The 21,456-nt window shown below is 40.5% G+C and overlaps 1 protein-coding gene and 1 long non-coding RNA gene across 2 annotated transcripts in view; both read right to left on the minus strand.

Annotated features, from left to right (window-relative positions):
- SYCP2L (synaptonemal complex protein 2 like) overlaps nucleotides 1–18,118 on the minus strand; it is a 74,044-nt gene extending 55,926 nt beyond the window's left edge. The window contains exons 1-12 of the mRNA XM_082347710.1: nucleotides 17,833–18,118; nucleotides 16,447–16,515; nucleotides 14,684–14,821; nucleotides 14,467–14,588; nucleotides 11,496–11,598; nucleotides 11,064–11,088; nucleotides 6,484–6,569; nucleotides 6,285–6,373; nucleotides 4,515–4,549; nucleotides 3,242–3,384; nucleotides 1,165–1,217; nucleotides 490–535 (exon numbers count right to left, since the gene is read on the minus strand). Of these exons, the coding sequence (XP_082203836.1) occupies nucleotides 490–535; nucleotides 1,165–1,217; nucleotides 3,242–3,384; nucleotides 4,515–4,549; nucleotides 6,285–6,373; nucleotides 6,484–6,569; nucleotides 11,064–11,088; nucleotides 11,496–11,598; nucleotides 14,467–14,588; nucleotides 14,684–14,821; nucleotides 16,447–16,515; nucleotides 17,833–17,841 (918 nt within the window). The 5' untranslated portion in view covers nucleotides 17,842–18,118. The remainder of the gene's footprint in view (nucleotides 1–489; nucleotides 536–1,164; nucleotides 1,218–3,241; nucleotides 3,385–4,514; nucleotides 4,550–6,284; nucleotides 6,374–6,483; nucleotides 6,570–11,063; nucleotides 11,089–11,495; nucleotides 11,599–14,466; nucleotides 14,589–14,683; nucleotides 14,822–16,446; nucleotides 16,516–17,832) is intronic.
- Nucleotides 18,119–19,585: 1,467 nt separating this feature from the next.
- On the minus strand, nucleotides 19,586–21,279 carry LOC309608230. The gene is made up of 3 exons (XR_014232754.1): nucleotides 20,994–21,279; nucleotides 20,653–20,701; nucleotides 19,586–20,562 (listed from the first exon to the last, which is right to left on the minus strand). It is a non-coding gene; the product is annotated as an uncharacterized lncRNA (long non-coding RNA).
- Between the last annotated feature and the right edge of the window lie 177 nt (nucleotides 21,280–21,456).

Raw genomic sequence — 21,456 nt, forward strand, 5'->3', positions numbered from 1 at the left:
GATGCTGCAGGTTGGGGCACTTTTACAGGAAGGACCTTGTGCCTCTAGAAACCAAAGAAGGGGGTGAAAAGAGACTGTTCAATTTTGGACTATAAAGTACAAGGCAGAATGATCTAGAGAAAGGAGAGTGACCCTAATTGCTGGGGATAGAGTGGGAAGCATCTACTGGGTGGAAAGAAGCAATGGACTTGCCCTACTCCCTCCAATCCAGGCGTGAATAATGTTGTTCATCAATAGGATAAAATAAGGCAAGGTTCCTGTAACTGACCTCATGAACGCAGTATAAACCCTAAAATTCCTTTATGTAGAAGTAACACTAGGGCTCTTCAATAATAAGCTTCAGAGTTGAGGCCTAAGAGGAAAAGCAAGTTTCCTTTTTTAAAAAAGCCCTTCTGTGTAGCAAGAGCCATTTGGCCTGATGTAAACCTACCTATGGGTTTCACTATACACCCCCCACCCTCACAGCCCCTGAAAGAGAGACAAACATACCTCATGCTCATCAGCAAAAGCAGCAATGCATGGAAATGAACAGACCCTGCAAAACACCTCACAATTAAAAAGTGAAATAAAATATGGATGGATCGCACACACGACCTACGGATGTTCTATAAACAAGCATGTATAACTAGGTACGCCATTATGTCCCTTGGTACAAAGTATGAAAGGGGCTCTCAAACCTACAAATGGAGATCTGCCATGGGCAGAATTCAAATCTCCATCTGGCAGTCTACAAGCCAGGTTTTCTGGTACTATATATACCTCAACCCAGCTGCTTGGCAAGAGTCCCAGCGAAAGGAGTGAATTTGGTCAATATTTTCTCATCAAGGACTTAACTGTCCATAATATGTCTTTCCCTAGTAACCTCAGATCTATAGGAAATCGTTCTTCATAAAATCTCCCTGGAGGATATAAAGTTACAACTGTTCCAAATCACAAATAAATATGTTAAAGACTGAGAGAAATCATTTTTAAACACACACGAATGAATCACTAGGCAGAATGTGTCTAATCTTCTGAGGTTTCTACTCAATGGATAACTTAGTAATGCTCAGTAAATTCTGTATCCTACATTCTCTCCTAAAACAGATCCTAGAGTTTTTTTTAATATTAGACATTTTCAGAATAGAATTAGTCAATAAAGTAAAGCTCAGAGAAACGTCTTACCTTCTTTGGTCACCAAGTCTGTCATTTAGGTGATTGAGAAACCGTCTACAATCCTTCAAAGTAAATAATGCAAACTTTTTTGTTAAAAAAAAAAATCAAGATATTTAATTTCAATACTACCCTTTGCAGCATGTAGAGGCCAGTGTTCGCTACTACATTTCCAGGATCCAGTGACATCACAAGGCTTCACAAGGATTCATTATTAATTACGATAACTAAAATAATACTTTGTGTCACAAACAGGAGGCTCCAGACTCATGTTCTGAACCCCCAGCCATGAGACTTGCAGCTGAGGAATGCTTAGGTCTCCAAAAGTTTTATGTGCAGGAACAAGCAAGAGAAATACCTCTTACTGATGACCTGGATTGTAATATTTGACTAACCCACAGGGCACCCATCTCCCTACCGTCTCCCCAGCACAAGCCAACCACAAACCCATGAAACTTATCAATTTGGGGTTTATCCTGGTGTATTTAACCACTGTAGATTTTCCTTATCAGGAGTTCTCTAACCTGCTCCTTCCTGGAATCTCTCTCCCGCTAAAGGTTCTAAGAATAAAGAATACGTTTATAGTTCTCCCAACCAACAGCGACCAGGGAGGCAAACTGTTACCCCCAAATTTCTAAAACCAAAGAGATAACTGATCCAGACTTTTATCCCTTTTGTTAGCAAGGACTGTCTGTTGTAGTCAAACAGTCCTCACACGCCGTGTCTAGATTCAGCACTCAGTGGACATTAATGTGAACTTTCATCTAAAAGCAGTTCCACTAAGAAGCTGACGGCTTTAGGGGGGAAGTGATTTGAGAAAGAGGATAATTACTTTTGTCTTATGTTCCCCTAATTTCCCTGCAGATGAGAGAATCGCACAGAGGGGAAAGGAAACTAATACTGGAGTGCCTACAACATCTCAGGCACTTTTAGTTTCTCTCATTTAATTCTCACAATTCTGAAGTTGGTTTTATTCCCATTTTACAGATGAGAACACTCAGGCTTCATGAGTCAACTATCAGCTCCAAGGACATATTGCACAACACAGGGAATATATAACCAGTATTTTATAATAACTATAAATGGAACTATAACCTCTAAAAATTGTGAATCACTATACTGTACACCTGTAACATATAACATTGTACATCAACTATATTTCAATTAAAATTTTTTTAAAAAACAGAAGTCAACTACTTTGCCAAAATGTATACATCACATCAGTCGGGGAGGTGGGACCCAAACCCGACTCATGGTATTCCCATTTAGATCAAACTGCATCCTGGCTAAACAACTACTGCAGATCTGGCAACGGGCTTAAAGTCAAATTTAACATATTTAATAATATATTTGTAGGTTCGGATTTAATAAAATCCCAAGTGCTCAGCAGTTTTGACCAAAAAGGCTTTGTTCAACGTGAGCACTGTTACTAATAATTTTAGCTTTTCCTACAGAATCACCCTCATTTTAAGAACTTTTTTAAAGGAGAGGGAAAACATTTTAGCTATTTTAGGATAAAGGTGAGTATACAGCAAAGCCATAAACTACGTCTGTGCTACTTGAGGACATAATCACAGTGACGCTGGGTTGCATGGAAGACACCGAAAATTATTGTTCTTCCAAACCGTGAAGGCTGGAGGGCTCACAACACAAGCACCCCGTAATACTCCTCTGCCACCAGAGCACCCATGCCAGCTTCAGCCTCCTGTCGTCATGCCAGCTGCTCTCTGCAAGGCTGAAATGCACATTCTTTTCTTCTCCAACTCTCCCTACCCTTCAAGGTTTGTTGAAAATCACTTCCCGCTCCATGACATTGTCTCTGACTGGATCCATCAAACTCACACAGTTCTGTCTCCAGGCTAAGTTTCCTGTAAAGATGTCCTAACTGTATGCTGGTATCTGGTCCACAAATATTCTGTTTCTATTACCCTCAAGTTATTTCACGTAAGTGGGAAACAGGAAGTTTAAGAATGGCGACGTAGTCACATTTAAGACAAAAATCCTCCCCTGAGCCCAACATACAGGAAGGCGCTGAAAGGATGTTTCATAAATATTGATTAAATGGAATTTTCATGACCAAGAATCTCACCGTCTCAAATTCTCGATCCTTAATTTCTTTGAAAGCCTCAGCAATGGTATCATCTTCAAACCACTGATGGACAAAGTTTTCCCTTGATTTTCTCATGGTCAGTCTACACAATGCTTCACAAAGAGCCACCTGCTGGTCATAATCTAGAGATTAAAAATACGGCAGACATGGATAATTCTGGGCACAAAGCAAAAGAAAAAATGAGTTCCACAGATCAGCATTTGCTCTAAGAAGGTCCATCTTAGAAGACTAGCATTGTGTCTTATAGTTATAAGCAGCAAGACATATCCTGCAGCAATTATAATCATTTAAATTCATCTGTAAGAAATATTAGGGGAAAATCCAAATGATAGGTCAGTATACAACAAATTTTTAAAAAATGATATTTCTGCAATTTATATTTTAGATACATTAAAACATTCATCAAAAGCAACTTTGTCCAAGACTCACAGATAGAACAAACTAGTGGTTACCAGAGGGAAGGGGGGAGGGGCAAGATAGAAGTAGGGGAGTAAGAGGCACAAAGTATTAGGTATAAAATAAGCTACAAGGATATATTGTACAACGTGGGGAATACAGCAAATATTTTACAGTAACTGTAAATTGAGTATAACCTTTAAAAATTGTGAATCACTATATCGTATACCTGTAACTTATATAATATTATACATCAACTATACCTCAATTGTTTAAAAAGCAGCCTTATCCAGCCTTAAATACGTCTATAAAAATAAAATCCTAAGAAACTGTAGTACTTCACAGCAGATAAACAAAACTACACATATCGACATGTTTAGATTTCAAACAATTTTAAAGGTAAAAAGCAGGTTGCAGCTGGATATGCAAACTTAAATTTGCAAAAACAATAATGTATGTTGCTTGTGAATACACAGAATAAAAGTACAAAAATATTCTTGAAAATGAAAAACAAATCCAACTCAAAGGATTACCTCTACAAATAGCGAGGGGAATTGGAAGGGGGTCTGGACACAGGGGCTTTACCTGTAACTCTGATTTATTTAAAAAAGGATTTGAAGCAAATGTGGAAAAAGGATCAAATTTGACTACGCTCATTGGTGAGTAAAGGAATATTCATTAATTATTCTTTATGGTTTTAGCATGCTTAATGCTTTCATCATAAATTAAATACAAAAATCTTAACTTCTATTTTTAATTTGACCATAACTTATTCCCCATAGTTCCAAGATGCTCATAAAACCCCCAATGTCCAATATTTAACATTCTAACATTTAAAATTCTTAATACTTCTTACCACCCACAGTCAAGATTGTCCTTGCAAGGTCTTTCCTGAAACATTTAGATAAATTTCATTTTACTGAGATGAACATAAGTAAAACTCTACTATATTGGCACTAAAATTTTAATCCAAGATGTATATTTTTGAAAGTATTTCAAATTCATTGTCAAAATTTCCTCAACGTCACAAATACATTTTTATGGAAAAATTGTCAAGTTTATATATTAATGACTTACATATACTTTTTACAAAGAAGCTAGAGCTACTATACATTCTGAGGTTCTATTTCTCCCTCTGTAAAGTGAATTATAATTTGATGATCTCTGAGGATTCATCAAATGCTAAGATCCTGGAATTTTACAGTCACCTCACCAGCCTGTGTGGATGCATACCCTCTTTTTTTTTTTTTTTTAACATAGTTTGACACCTGGAAGAAATGATACAGTAGGTGCTGTGGGTCTTTCCTATAAGCTTTTGGAACTTATTTTAAAAACTGATAAATTTAAGTTAGAGATGTAATGGGATTAAGTTATCACATTATTGTAACTAACACAGACTCCCATATTGCATATTCACTTAAGAATTTCAGTTAAATGCTAACAAGTGTTGATGTTGATTTTTTAATATCTGAAATAACTCTCACGTTAAAGAATGGATTTAAGAAATCTTGTAGTAGTTCAGTTTCTCATAATAAATGGATTGATTTGTCACAATTAAATAGAAGCCTTAGAACAGCACCACTGAGAGTTCTGCTTACTTTTATGTTTGCAGATTTTACATTTGACTTGAAGTGCAGAACACTCAAGAACTAGACTAGAACACTCAAACACTCAAGGCAGGACCACTGCATTGGTTTGAAAACTTAGGAGAAAACATCAGGTCGGCTTCTCTCCAGATCTAAGTACACCACTAAGGGTAATGATTAACTAATCTATTCAATGAATACTTTGTAGGAAAAATTAAGAGAAAACACTGCATCCTGCAAAGACAAATTAAATGGACAAACATGATGAGCTCCATGCTCACCAATCCCGTCTTTCAGGTCTACACTATGATAAACTGGGTCACCCTGCCTCTTGCTAGTCATGGCTGCATGTCCCTCGAATGATGGTGTGCCACAGTGATGTCACCGATGCTGGCTGGTGGTCAGCACACAGTCACAGGTTTAGGTTCAGATTTCAAAACAGGGTGCTGGTGTTGCTTTTCCCATGGTCACACATTACAACCTTCTCTCCAAATTTCTATGTCCCAGGAACTCCATAATTGTGAGTGGGTCACCAAAAACCCCAAAACCCATCCCTTGAAAAGCAATACATGCCCTATTGGTATAGGTAATAGCTGGTAACCTTTGAGCATTTGCTCTCTACCAGGTAATGTGCTAATGGCTTTCAATGGATTGCCTGATTCAACCTGTACAATAACTCTATTGATCAGTGTTAAAGTTGACTCCATTTTACCGATGAGCAGACTGAGGTGTAGTGAGCTAAGACTGTGCTCTAGAGGAGCAACCAGCATAAGTGGCCAAACTAGGATTTGAAGCCTGAGGTCTGGCACCACAGTCTGTATGCTTAACATTCTCCCATGAGTCACTAATCCGGTACACATTCACAATGAAAAATAATCTATAGCCTGAGAAAGCATTTCACCGCACAAATTTGATGGGGAAGAAAAAAAAAAACAACAACCCAACAACCCCAAACACCCAAGGAGAACAAAGACTGAGGTGGTACAACCCGGAGAGATTTTGCCCTTACATCACCACCTAATCGGGTCAAGGTCACGTACATAAGACGACACGAGCCTTCCGACAAGACGAGTTGTTTTCTCTCTTCCCGAGGTACAGCTTGCAGAATGCAGTTCAAGTTCCTCAGTGCCTGTTGGGAGTTGGGGAAGGTTTTCACGAGGAAGAAACAAAACGGAGACCTGGGCACGAGCTTCTCCACGGGGTCCAGGGCACCTGCTACCAGCACTATTTGCAACTCACCTCCCGCTGGATCAAACGATTTACACTCTCTTCTGTCACCAGAAATCCTAAGGTAAATATGAAGGAACCCAACAGCTGACTTTTCCCTGAAAGCAGAATTTTCAAAGAATCAAACTGATGCTAAAAAAGAATAAGGAAAGGACTCCTGCACAGCAGGAAGAGGCAAAGGCTGAACAGCCATGGGCAGTAAACATTTTAGAAATGATGTAGTCTGAGCAAGGGACAAATCACAGCCTGCTTCAAGATCTAGAAGCCCCCAGGCCACCATCGATTTGCACGGCATAGATGCCCACTGAGGTGAACAGCAGCAGCACGTGCAAAGGGTGACTGTCTGTGATCACTGCATCTCAGGCAAAGCTACTTTTTTGTCCAGAATGAACAATGTACAAGGGCAGCTCCTGCACACACTTTCCCGCTGTTTCTGTGCATTTCTTACATTTGTGTATTTTATAGAAATAAAAATTTTATAATGGTCTTATGGTAACAGAAGCAAGAATTTTTAAGTAAAGTGTTGGTCTTTGTTAAATAGCTTAATCATAGAAACTGCAATAGCTACTTATGTCAGAACATAGTAACAAAACAAGGTATGTGGTAATGCTTTATGCTTATTAAACTTAATAAATATTATTAATTAAACTTTATTTAATAATAATTTAAGTTTATTAAATTAATAAACTATTAATATTTCATTTATGCACATTGTGTTTAGATATGACAGTGGTAGTGTACACTGCAAAAACTCATGGTAAAGTCCTAACATTACTTTGATAGGTTCAGAGGTGCAATTTGGATATGCGAATTTTTTTTTCTTTTAACCACACATTGCATACTTTTTAATCCCCATATAACTCATGAAATTGTGGGAATCCAAATCAGGGAGTAGAAATTTTAAAAAGATCCCTCTTCAGTCCAAAAAAGCCACATTGATACTGCTGAATGATTTCTGGAAACAAGAAATATGGCCAGGGGCTGAGCCAAAAACTTGCCTGCCGGCTTAAAACTTGAGAGAGAGATTGTAACAGAGCCCAGGTGACCCAGGTGGACAGCAGGGGACCCTAGAGACATTTATGCACTCTGTTAACCAGCAAGTATCAGATGTCATTCGACCTTTTCACTTAAAGAGTAGTAAAGAGAAACTAACAAATATAGCCCTATGAAAAAGGAAGGAGCATAAGTTAAGAGGTAGCAAAAAAGTGACTTTTTGAAAAATGCTTACTTCAGGAAATAAAAGATAGAAAAGCTGGCAAGCCAAATCAAAAGCATCTGATTTATCATCTCAAAACTCAAAAGACTGTGAATTCTATGAAATAAAAAATTAGATTTGTAAGAGAAGGCAACAGTATAAGATGAACACAGAAGTAAATGAGAAAGAAATATGTAATATGAAAATCTAAGCCATTCTGGATATTTCAAGCTGAGAGAATCTAATACAGGGAATTAGTTACAAAAACTTAGGTAGCCACTACCACCCCCTATACATCCCTGGAAAGCCACGGGGAAGAAGTGGTATTACCAGATCCCAGGAATGAAGGTCACCTAGCAAATGCTGTAGCCACAAATAAGCCAGAGTCACAGGAACTATGCAGTCACTTCCCAGAGATAGCACCTCAGCAGAAGGGAGCGGGAGAAATGTCCTTCCTACCTCCAATTTCCTGCCATTGGCTAAACCTGGCAGGCAACCAGTTGGTTAAAAAGCCTAGGAAATTGTTCTCTGCAAAGTAGAGAGAGAGGAAGGCAGAGAGAAATGAATCTGAGAGCAGAGGTAGATCACCACCACCCACGGGTTTCAAGGAAGCAAAGATGTGAGAGCAGAATTGAAGTCCATAGTGGAAGCAATGAGAGCAGAATTAGTTAAAGCATCGGCTTCCAAGAAAAAAGTAGCAATTGCTCTCAAAATACACAGGAAAAAACGAGTGGGAAAAAGATGTGAAGACAAAAAAAAAGATGCAATGGATGAATAACAGATAATCTTAGAAAGAGAAGAGAATAGAAAGAGTAACTGTAATCATCCTTTCCCACCTCCTCTCTGATGTAACAATTATGCTCTTGGGTGGGACTAACTAGCTCCAGGGGTGGATCCTCACTGGCTTAAACTATGCAGGGGCATGCCATTCATCTTTTCACAGTGATCGGTTCATTAAGGGGGTGGAGGTGGGGGGACACAAGCAGAGCCAAGCTAGGGCTTTCTTCTGCCGGTTGAGGAAAGTGAACGTTTCTCCCCCAGGAAGCACGGCTCTGGGGTTGCTGGCCGCCGTCTTGCAAGCACTAAGGGAGACCAACTTGAGCTCAGAGACAAGACTCGGAGGAGGCAGAATAGAAAGAACTGCAGGAAACAGAGCCTAGCTACAGCCAAACTGCTCCTGAAACTTCCTGTCTCTGACTTTTTAGTTCCTTGAGCAAATTAAGTCATCTTTATCACTTAAGGCGGTTTGAACTAGATATCCTGTTACATATACTGAAAGCACTTTAACTCAGCAGTTTTCAACTGGAGGTGATTTTTGCTCTCCTACGGCGCTCTTGCAATATTTGGGGATGTTGTCACAACTGGGGGACTAGTAGGGACTGCTACTGACGTCTAGTGGGTAAAGGCCAGGGATGCCGCTAAACATTCTATAATGTATAGGACAGCCCCCCCACAAACAAAGATTTATCCAACCCGACCCAAATGCCAATATTGCCAAAGTTGAGAAGCCCTGCTCTGATAAAATTATCAAAGAATAAAATTTCCCAAGCTAAAGTAAGATCTGATTTCAAAACAACTCATGAAGAAACCACATAAAACAACCCATGTGCACATGTGCTCACAACACTCAATATAAGACAGTGAAACAGTTTTGAGGTGGAGACTCTGGACTCTGCAAAGCAAGAGTTATATTGGATAAAAGCCACAAGAACACTCTTAAATGATAAAAAGCACTGACCATGTTCCATCCACATACCCTAATAACCTCTTCAAAATGTATTACAGCAGATGGAGACAAAGCAGAATAAAGAACGCAAGAATGAGAACATAAGGCCATAAACAAGCTGGTAGTGAGCCCTAAATAACTACTGTAAATAAGATTGCAATACAAGGCAAAGAGCAAATACTATTTACAAAGACATATATATATATATATATATATATATATATATATAAAATACAGGACTAAAACCCTGGATTAAATTAAATAAATCTGGGTAGAAAATGGAGGAGGAATAAAAACATGTTGAATTCCTTGCCATACATAAAGAAGAAATAGGTGCTATCATTTTGGCACTCTCATGTTGATGTTGATAATCAATTAAGAGTAACAACCAGAAGAATAAAACTAGGACATAAGCCATTCAGATCACTAGAGAGGAGCAAATAGTGAAAGAAAATATAATCCATATAGCAAAGCACAAAACAAAGGAATCATAAAAATGAAACACATACAGTAAGGTGAGGTCATGAGGGTGAGGCCCTCATAATGAGATTAGTGTCTTTATAGGATGCCAGAGAGTGGCTTACTCTCTACCCGTGTGAAGACACAGCAAGAAGGTGGCTGTCTGCAAGCCAGGAACTGTGAGAAAATAAGTTTCTGTTGTTGAAGCCACTCAGCCCATAGTATTTTGTTATGGCAGCGTGAGCTGACTAATGCAGTCACCTAGAGCAGTGTTTCCTCCATTTGGGACAATGGAGTGATTGCAGGGACTATATGAACCTATTAAGTGGTCCAAGCAACAGCTATAGGCTCAACAGATCTCTCTCATATGTATTTCTTTCCAAATATGCAGTGTACACACACTGTTGTAAATCAATAAAAGTTTACTTTTAAAAGTTACAAAATTCAAAGCAGTTTTTACCACTGGGTATTTTATCAACCAACTTTAGAGGCAGGAACTATCACTTATGAAGTTCAGAAAAAACTGACTTGCAAGTATTTGGATCTGCTGACTTAGATTATGGAGACCTCTTTCTAAAAATCAACCAAGCACCATGCACACTTAAGCTTCTAGCTCTAAATGTCCTCAATTTACGAGGTACCATCCACTGTAGAATGTAGTGTCAATTTAATAACAGCTTTTCAAAAGAAAAATAAAAAGAGGGACAATAGGGAACAGACATATGCATTTTAAGATGGCCCCGATTTGTGCATCTTTGAATCCAGTTTCATAATTCAAAGTGTTTGTTGGGTTACCTTTAACATGAGCCACATTGAACACCATCATTGCCCTAACCTCCAAATTATCTACTTTTTGAGCTCTTTAAAGACAGAGAAAGGCATGAGAATCGGCTCCAAGTTAAATCAGTAATAGCTAACTTTGGCTGTTTTGGAATGATGAAAGTGGGTCTCCATCCCTGATTGGAGCTAAATGGCCAAACGGTGGCAGGAGCAGCTCAGTAAAGATGCACCGCAGGCAAATGAGACACACTTTACAACAAAATTCATTTTGGCATCACAATCTGACTACCATAAGATGGCCAATTCATGCAAATGTAATAGTTAAACCCACTTCACTTTTATATATCATTTAGATAAATATTCTTTTCTCTAAACAGGAATATTCTATTAATGAAAGGTAAACAGCCAATTAGTAGTAAATAATACACTTACCTTTCCTACTACTTCTGGAAATAATCTAATAAAAAGAAAGAAAAAAGTAAAGCTCGTATTATTTTTAAAAAGCATTATAAACTATAACATTAGTGTGTTAATGCTGATAATTCTCTAACGGGCAGGAGTTGACTTTAACTACAGTAGAAAAAAAATTTAGAGAAATCCTATTTGACTTTCAATTACTTTATTAAAATCAGCCTATCACCTCCAATCAGGTGAATAATATATTTGAAAATAAATCACCTCATGTTTCTATAACATTGTTTATATACATTTGTTACTATTTCATATAATATTTCTAATAATAAAATATGAGAGTCTTTTAGAAAAACCCACATCTTAGGAAAACACAAGTTTTATGAACAACTTGAAGATTCCTACAAATTACCAATGGTATCTGCTCAGTAAAGCATCCAACCTCATCCTTACCATGGCTGTGTCAAAAAAGTCTTCTGTCACATTAATCAGAGATGTGTCCGAGGCTAGGTCTGTCATGGTCAGAAATCCTGTTGTTCTTTCAAACCAGGAAACCATGTACACAAGAGAAGAAACACTGATGCAACCTCTGTGACTGAATAGCTACTGCTCATTCGATAAAATTTCACAACAGAGTTCTATAATTTTAAAGACCCTTTTCCATTTCACTTAGGCCTGATTCTGAGGCCCCCATCTAGAACACTCCAGAATGGAATCAGACTGCTACAGAGTTGCAACAAGTTCTCAGATACCAGCAAGAACTGGAGACTTTGCCAGGATAATCAACACCAGAAAGGCTTGTAAAGGGGGCAGTGAGTGGTTAAGAGATAAATGAGCCTTGTCAACACAGGAGAAATTCCTGTTACCTGGGAGGCTGTAGAAAACAAGTCATCAAATATCAAAGGACATGCAGATTTTAGAAAGTGCTCCAGAAGTATGCTAGTACAGTACACATGCCTCAGGCCTGGCTACCTTCCTTTTGTCAAAAGCTTCCAGCTAACTGGAGATTTTTTCCCCATAGGAACATATATCCAAGTTCATATTACATTGCTAGAACTAGTGTGATTTAAAATTAACTTACATAAACCTTCCTAGAACATACTTATTCAACAAAGCAAAGGCCATCTTTGGACCGTTTTATGCTGAGGCTAGTCACTCTTACTAAAAAAAAAAAAAGAAAAAATCCTAGTTAGAAGTCATCAGTTGATCAAGAAGTTAGTGACATGAGTTCATGGTGAGTAACTCTTATAGGAGTGGGGCCTTGGAAACTTTGTCCACTTAGAGCCAGGAACCCAAGGTACCAGCTGAAGACCATGGACAAACCCATCAGCTCTCCATCTTGGCTGCACGTTAGGAAAACCTGGGGAGCTGTGCAACGCCCTGATGCATGGGACCCGTCGTGGATCCAGAAAATCAGAATCTCTGGTGATGGGACCCACGCAGTGCATCTCGTTAAAGCTCTCCAGGTGATTCTAAGGTACAGCAAGGTTTGGAAGTCACTAGGCAATGTTTCTTTTATCTCAAGTCAGACAAATATTTGCATTTGATTGAATCATCCATCTCCTGAAGCAAACCTTTCTCCAACAGCCCGAGGGAAGAAATGTCCCTCTACACAGCAAAACTCACCACTAGGGTGACATTTTCTCCCTCCCCATGTTCATACTCAAAATTCTATGCTTTTAAATACATTTTTGTCACTATTCTATTTATGCCCCCAAATCGTGTCCCCCTCCTAGCCCACCAAAATACACTGGCTGAGTATAGATTCAGAGAAGTGGGGGAAATGCCACATTACTTGATCAAGACTTGGACTAGGAGGTCACTCTGAAGCCATTTATGTGTCGTGATCATACATGGTAAGCTATACACCAGCTGCCCTCACAGCTGCGTCATTACCAGAAGCCAGATGGTTACTGACAGATGCAATAGCTGTTACTCATTAAGCATATGGTAAAGGACAAGTTAATCTTTCTGCATCTTCAAGTACAGGGCCAAATATGTTCCTTTCTGTAGGAAATTCTTATTCTATGGAGAATAACTTCCCAGCACACTTCATGTTGAGCCTGCAAACACAGTGGGCTTTAGAAGTGTAAAATCTAGTATCCCATCCACTTTGATAATATCAATCTATTCTCCTTGGCCAAAACCTACATGAATTAATAGTACATGCTTTAGAATGTGTTTAAATTATGGCTATGGCATTTCCATCACCAGCTAGAATTCCAGTGGGATGTGGAAATTCCTATTTGGTTTCAAAATTCCAGTGGAGACTTGATCTGACACTTTCAACCTTGGGATGGCATTCTTAAGTCTCAATAGGAATTTCAGTTTGGAGCAGATCCCAATTCATTCCCCCAAATCAGCTTAAGGCTCCAAAGTACCCTGGGACATCCCTGCCCCATTTCCTTTGGAGTTTTTGCTCTTTTTCCCTGCTTCCTGTTATCTGCCTGAGTAAGTGTATCAGGGAGTTAGATGGGGCTAAATGAAATATATAATTCAAAATGAACTATACACGGCTTGCATAAATACAGCCCTGAGATTTACACTCCCACCCACCCCCTACCCTAGCCGCAAACACTTTTAAAGTTCCTGAGAGAAGTTAGGAAAGCCTGGAGTTTACTCTCTCTCCCCCATGGAGGGGCAGCCCCATAATTAGAGGCATTTTAAAGTGAAAAAAGGACAGAGACATCTCCTTGGCCCAACCTGATCTTGATAAACTTCAGGTACCAAAGTCCAGGGGGTAAATCAGAGATTTAATGGCAGCCGGACCACCCTTCTGCCCTCATGTTCTCACCAATAATCAATCACAGGGCTGCAAATCTTATCATGAAAAAAAGAGAAATGCAGCAAGAGACTTTGCAAACTCCGCTTTGCTTCCAGATGCCATTTTTAAGGCACGCATGATGTTACCTCCTGATTAATTAAGAACAGGTCAGAATTGCGTAACTGGGGTGACTTAGAATAAGCAAAAAGTATTTTGGCATTTTTTTCAGACTCAACTAGGATTTTAGAAAGTTGGAAAGTGGGCTGTGGCTAGGGGAAGTATTTGATAATTTATCCAGGTCCAATCTTGTTGATAAAGTTTATTAACATAGTTATGGGGGAGTGTGTAACAGTCCACTCTCTCCATCCTATGTCTCCAAATTCACTAATAAAAAACATACTATTACTGCAATGGCTTGTCGAAGGGAGGAGAGGGCTGTGTCCGACTTATTCCTGTACACTCCCCAAAGTGCCCTGCCCACCCCATACATCAGGAAACATATGTGGAACTTAATTTTTGATTGGATGTAGGCAACAAGCACTGGTACCGATTCCTTTTCAAATTTGATTTCAAAGGAACATAAAATACCAAACTAGGCAACTGAATCCTCTGTAGTTCTTTAAGTTACCCAAACCCATACAAAATGAAAAGATGACACTTATCTTTGGGATCAGTCCCTGCTGAATTAGCAAAGGCTCATCTTCTCTGAGGCCATCAATGAAGAATCGCTGAACACATCTCAGCAACAGTGAAACACACTGAAATTCATTTTTATCCAGTGCCTTGGGATTAGACCACACTGAGTTAAAAACCTTACATATAGTTACACATTGGCATTCTGGTTACAAACCAAAAAAAAACAAAACAACTCACTTGCCTTATTTATTGATCTGTCAAGATGGTGTAACAAAAGATTATTATATTTTTGAGGAACGTGGCGTTCTCTCTGTGGAAAATATTCTTTTATTTTCTGTAATCCTTCATCATGGAATGCATTAGTAATAAGTGACTGAAGCTGGAAAGTTGATAGTATGAAAATTACTATTTTTCCCCAAGAACATTTATTTCACAGTAATATTTCTATCATTATCAATAATAATTCAGTGCAGAAATAGAAGGTAAATATAGAGAGTTATATCTTGAACAGTAACCATGCAGACAATGATTTTGTTGTCTTAAGACAGTAGTTGGCAAAGTGTGTTTCCTAGACCACCAGCAGCAGGGGCATCACCTGGGGACTTGTTAGGAGTCAAACTCTGGGCGCAGGGCCCGTCAGGTGATTCTCATCATGCTAAACTTTGAGAACCGCTGACTTAAGGAAAACTACACCTGAATTACAGGTATCTGTGGGTAAAGAGACTTTATCCTCCGTAATGTTAGAAATTCTAAACACTATAAAATTCAAGCCTATTATCACTTATTAAGTTACATAAATGATCATAATAGAAGAAAATGAATTCAACAGTAATAACTACAGTTAAAGGCAATTGATAAATATGCAAATTGCCATGATGAATGAAATTGAACTTCTCTGCCTGAAAGCTTGTTAAGACCTATTTCTAAGTGTGTATGTGTATATATATCTTTGAATAACAGATACATTCTTAAATATCTGTGCTATAAAAGGTATTTTTAAAATGCAGTCCAATTCTACAGGCTAAATTACAATATTCTTTTAATAAGGAGTCATTTTACTACATACAGCCTGAAATTCCACTTTTCCTTAGTATTGATTTAAATAATGAGACAGCATTTGAAACTAAACATTTAAACAGATTTTTTAAGTTACCATATAGTAAGCTTTTTTGAGACACGTGGGTTAAGTGTTCTGTAGATGTTATTTAATCCTCACCACCAATCTAGCGGCTAGACTCCTTATCTGGGGATAATAATAGCAAGGCTGTATGAGATCACCCAGCTGAGAGTCACACTCAAATTCTCTGACTCAGCAATTCAGGCTTCTTCCTACTTAAAACTCTGCCTGGCTTCTCTATACTCAGAACAAATCCAAACCCTTTGCCTTGGTCTGCAAGGCTCTGCACGATTCGATCTCTGTCAGCTTCTCCTGCCTGATTGCCCTGCTGAGTCCTAGCATAAGTCAAGCTCTTCCTTGCCTCAGGGCCTTTGCGCTGGCTGTTCTATGCCTTGACTGCTTCTCCCCACCACTTACCATTCTGGCTCCTTGTCACCCCTCAGATGTCAGCTTCAGTATCATCTTTTCAAGTAGATCTTCCAGGACCTAAAGTTAGTCAAGTGCCTCCCTCCCTCCCCCCGCAATTATTCTCCATCACAACACCCTGTTCCTTTTCTTCCTACCACCTTACTTTTGTTCCTAATCTGTCTCTGACTCTCTGCCAGGCTGAAAGCTCTATGAAAGCAAGAATTGTATCTGTTTTGTTCAATACTATCTGCCTCCACCTAGAACAGTGCTAGGTACAAAGTAGATTAGGATATTAGTAGGGTAATCAAAGGCAAAATTGACAAGACGTGGTGATAAACTGGATGTGAGAGATTAGGGAAGTAGGAGAAGAGGATTCTTCTGCCTCTTGTTGAGCAACTGGAGGAAAAAGTATGCTGATAGCCCAGGAAACACAGAACTAGAGACAGCACACACAAAAAGAACACAAACTTGATCTTTACATAGAAAGCATCCTGTGCCACGCCACTCCCATCCTTTTCCTGAACAGGCTGCAAAGGAACTTCCTTCTCCTGTGTACAAAAAGAGATATTTTTTAAAATTTTATTTCAAAGAAATGCATTAACTTTTAAAATAAAGGTTCATATTGTTTTCCTGAACAAAGCTTTTTGTTCATTCATGCCACTAATTATAGATCTAAGACACTACTTAAAAAAAAAAACAAAAGCTTTATCCAACCTTCTTTAACACTGCCTCTGACGAATACAAACTATCACAAGAAGCTAACATCACTGTAATAAATGATCACAAAAAATAAATTTAAACTCTATAATGGCAACTATAAAAAAGACTTTGAATTAATGAACGGTTTTTAGAATGAGAGCTTGTAAAACAAAGTTTTTCAGAGTGCGTTTCAAGGTCAGTCATGAGTTTAAGCTTTATGTTTCTGACTTATATGAATTTTAAATGTGACCCTAGGACTTAAAACTGAAACTTCAAGGATTGAACAGCAACAACAAGAAAATTTACAAAACATTGAGTAATGGGTTGGTACACATTTTCTTCAAGAAGTAATCCCTGGATCTACCAACCTCGTTTTCACAAACATGCTAAATAACAGCATCTCATCTGCTCACTTCATCCCAACAATCAAAGAATAATTTAAAAAAATTTTATTAACCTCTTCCAAAGAGGTTTAAAAAAAAAAAATCTAGCTTGGGCTAACGGTCCTATATGTACTTGACCACCATCCTTAAATGTCAGCATATTTTACAATAATATCATCATTATTATAAATATGAAAAACAGGATGAATTCAAAGACCAAAATCCATATTTGTTTTTTTTCCCACCAGCAGTGTATTCAGTAAAGTGAATGCTGAAAAGTAGGAGCAGTAATGGTACCAATCCACCTCCCACCCCGCGACCCCAATCCCTGGGCGGCGGGTCCTAGCACTTGGGACCGTAGACCTGGGGTCCCGGGTGGGTTAACGTCATTGCACTTTCTACTCGGCGAGGGAGAAAACGGGCTGGGAAAACGTCCCGAGCAGCTTAATAAAGAACCATCTCGTTGCCTTCAAACATTAATACTCCAGTTCCCCCTTCTCCGAACGCTTTACTAGCGAGGGACCAGATGTTTCTACCCCGCCTCATGCACTCACTGAAAGCTGCCAATAAACTCCAAGCAAACCTAAGGATGTGAAGCGCCCCAAGGGCCCCCGAAGAGCTCTTCCCCCGGCGGCCGGGGATTGCAGCCGGCGCCGGGACTCTGGGCGAGCAAGCGAGGCTCCGAGCCCAGAGGCCGACGGACGCGCGCCCTGGCGCCCGCCTCGAGCGGCGGAGAGGAGGCCGGGGTTCGACGGGTGCCCGGCTCCGCTCGAGGTCACTCACCTCCCGCATCCCGAGGCTCCCGGCCGGCCGCCGCGCACCCGCCCCGGGGCGCACACCCCGCCGCTGCGCCGCTCTCAGCCCCCGCGCTTCCGCCGTCCGAGGCCCGAGCGGGTGGGGATGCGCTGCGGCGAGAGCCCGGGGAGCCCGCGGCTCCCGGATGCCAAGCTTCCCCGGAACTCTAATTAATAAACCCGCCCCTGAAAATCAACTCGAGTCCCGTGTTTGAGGAGCGAGAAACGCTCGCGAGTTAACTAGCAATCAGGGTCAGGCCACCTGGGCGCACGCACACGCACCTTAGGAAAAGCGATTACTTAAAGGATGTAAACATGTCGGCGAAATGCTGAACTGATAGGCGTCCCCCGTGCGGAAGCCGGCTGCTTTCTCTCCGCCTTTAACGGCTGGTAGAGCTGATTGTGATCCATTGATATGGCTATAGACTGAAACCGAACTTTCCCCATAGGAACCAGATTTGTCCCCGAAATTGTGAGTTTATTCCTGATATCACAAAAGAAGTGTTTTGTTTTGTTTTAATACATACCCCGGTGTGCTCAGTCAAAATAAAATAAAAACAAACAAACATTTTCATCCAGTCTGCTTGTTTTCTGCCCACTTCCTTTAACCCAACAAGAATGTGTACTTATGGCCCGGTTTAGGCTGATAGGTTGTCTGTTATGTGAACAGGGGTGGCAAAAATAAGTTGGGCTGGAGTTTTCTTTTAAAAAACAAGCAAGCAGAGGGCTTCCCTGGTGGCGCAGTGGTTGAGAGCCTGCCTGCCAATGCAGGGAACACGGGTTCGAGCCCTGGTCCGGGAAAATCCCACATGCCGCGGAGCAACTAGGCCCGTGAGCCACAACTACTGAGCCTGCGCGTCTGGAGCCTGTGCTCCGCAACAAAAGAGGCCGCGATAGTGGGAGGCCCGCGCACCGCGATGAAGAGTGGCCCCCGCTTGCCACAACTGGAGAGGGCCCTCGCGCAGAGGCGAGGACTCAACACAGCCATAAATTAAATAAATAAATAAATAAATAAATAAATAAATAAATAAATAAATATTAAAAAGTGTATATTAAAAAAAAAGGGACAGAGATTAAAAAACAAAAACAAACAAACAAAAAAACCAAGCAAGCAGACAAGAGCCCTCAAATCCAAACATTCCTTGTAAAAAATCAACTTGTGTTATAAGTAGATGCTATGGGTATTTTGTGTCATGACGTTTACAGAAGATATTTGTTTACATCAAACCAAAACATACTATAACCAGCATCTCTGCATTGTACCTCCAAGTCCATTCAAAACAATACATACTTATTTCAAAGCTCATCATATCCATTTCCTGGCAAATATGACGTAAATATACGTACATTAATTTACCTATTCTAATCTAAACCAAGTAAATTCAAAGCCCTTTTCCTTTGCTTTTGTATTAATGGGCTTTTACTATTTCAAAATACTAGCCAAGGAAGAACCTGCTGTGCATATAAAGTGTTCTGAATCAATGCAAATATTAGTGCAGGAAAAAGTGAAGGATAATAACAAATAATAATCAAAATACAGTTTAAAAGCACTTTATTTTAGAGAATAAAACAGGTAATACAATAAGAATATAATATAAAACAAAATTAAAGTTTTCTTAATATTAGTTTAAAAGTTTTAATCAATTATTTTCAGACTGGGGAAAACATACATCCTTTCAAACTATATGGTTGTTAACACAGTCAAAAATTCAGGAGAAATTAAAGATAACACCACAGACAACAGCATTTATTTATTTTATTTTGTTATATTTTCACTTTGATTAGCTTCTTTTACTAACATGTTTTACCCAGACATAATTTTAGGGCAACTTGGAATGTGTATTCTAATTCTGCTCAAACTAAATATGGTGGAGACAATGACATTTCTTTGGCCACCGGAATCTATTTAGGAAAAAAAGTATTTGATTAATTGATTTAGCTTTAACTTTTAAAAAATTGTACTTATTTTTGAAGGGTAAGGACTCTCTAGAAATATTCCAAAGTTACAGAGACAAGAAATAGTCTTAACAATGGTTATAATAAGACCAGAAATTAGTTTCTATGAATTCTCAAAAGTAATTTTAAGTTAGTTTTTGAAGTTATGTTAAAAACATTTTAAAGAGTACATTATCTTAAACTTCACAAAGAAATGTCGATTTGTAAATAAATAGAGAAGTGTCAGTAATTTTAACCTTTGAAAAACAAAACAACGCAAAAAAGCAACTGAATAACAGGAGCTGCCTGGCCTTCGGTAGGCGGTTAATATGATGAAAGTTTGTGGATGAAACTAGTAGGTGAAGAATGAACGCGTTTCCTCCTTTCCTCCCAGACCTTCGCGGCAACTCTGTGAGAGTGATTTTAACCAGAAACGCTGACCGACACGACCAAAGAGAACTTTGGGGACGAGGGGGCGGGAGGAGGCTGGGGGATGAACTAGTCACTTTCTTCTTTGAGAACTTCGCGCCTCTGCTTGGGGGTGGGGGAAGGGTGGGGAGAAATCCCGGCTTGAAACCAAAGAAGAAAATTCGTGTAATTACCCAAATCTGGCCTTTCCCGTCTCGAGAGTTCTCTGCCGGTCGGCGGCTCAGTGTCGAACTTCACTATCGGGTTGACTTTTCTAACAGGTCTGACTGTGCCCCTGACCAGGGAGGTTAAGAGGACCGGGAGCGGGGACGAGGTTCGCTTCATGGGGTTGTAAGGGCGCATCTGCTTTTCCCGCCTTTCGCCAAAAGAAGAGGCTGTAATCCTGCAGCGGGCGCTGGCCTGGGCGCCCTCCCCGCCGGCTCCCAAGTAGCATCAGTCCGCGCACCCGGTGCGCGCTCGGCGATGCTGAGTCTAGGGCCCGCAGGTCTCGGGATCTGCCGGCATGTAGGTTGCGTGCATCCTCCTCTAACAATGATCCGCCTTTAGAGGCCGGCGTCTCCCTGGCTACGGCTGGGAACTGGAGCGTGTAGCCCGCAGAACAAGGGCGCAAGGAATAAACTCCGGACACCCACCTTCCCTTGCTGCCCAGAGCGGCTAAAGAGCGACTTAAGCCACTTCAATCGGTTTCTTGTATTGGGCGCTTCCAACCACCCTAATGAAACGGAGGCACAGGTGAGGAAGGCCTGGGCGCCGCCCTGGGGAGCCCACGGCGCCCTGCGCTCTCACCTGGTTCCTCCGGTCTCCAGGAAGCCTCCGCAGACGGAAGGGGGGTCAATAGAAGGTTGTCGTGGTGTTTTCACTACAATACCGATGCAGACTATTTTTTTAAAGGGTCCTTTCAGGTGGATGGCGATTGAGAACTCCCTGAGCCCCAAATCCTCTTTCAAACAGATAAGGAAACAGGCTCAGAAGTAGCCGAGGCGGCAGAGAGAACTACGGGTTTGGGGGCAGAACTCAGCCCCTTTCTCCCCCTCCACCTCCCCCTAGCTCATCTCCCCCACCTTCTCCGGGTTCACTTTCCAGGACTCTCTTCCCACGGGGCCAGGTCTCTCCGCAGCCCCCGGGAGCAGGCGGCCTCCTAGGCCGATGACCACACGGGGACCTTCGGCACCCCCTCGGGCGTCCCTCGTCCCCTCCCCCCGAAGATGAGCACAGATTCCAGACCACGCACACCAGCTACAACAAAATC

Source organism: Balaenoptera borealis, assembly GCF_965194805.1.
Source record: "Balaenoptera borealis genome assembly, chromosome: 12".
Taxonomy (NCBI): Eukaryota; Metazoa; Chordata; class Mammalia; order Artiodactyla; family Balaenopteridae; genus Balaenoptera; species Balaenoptera borealis.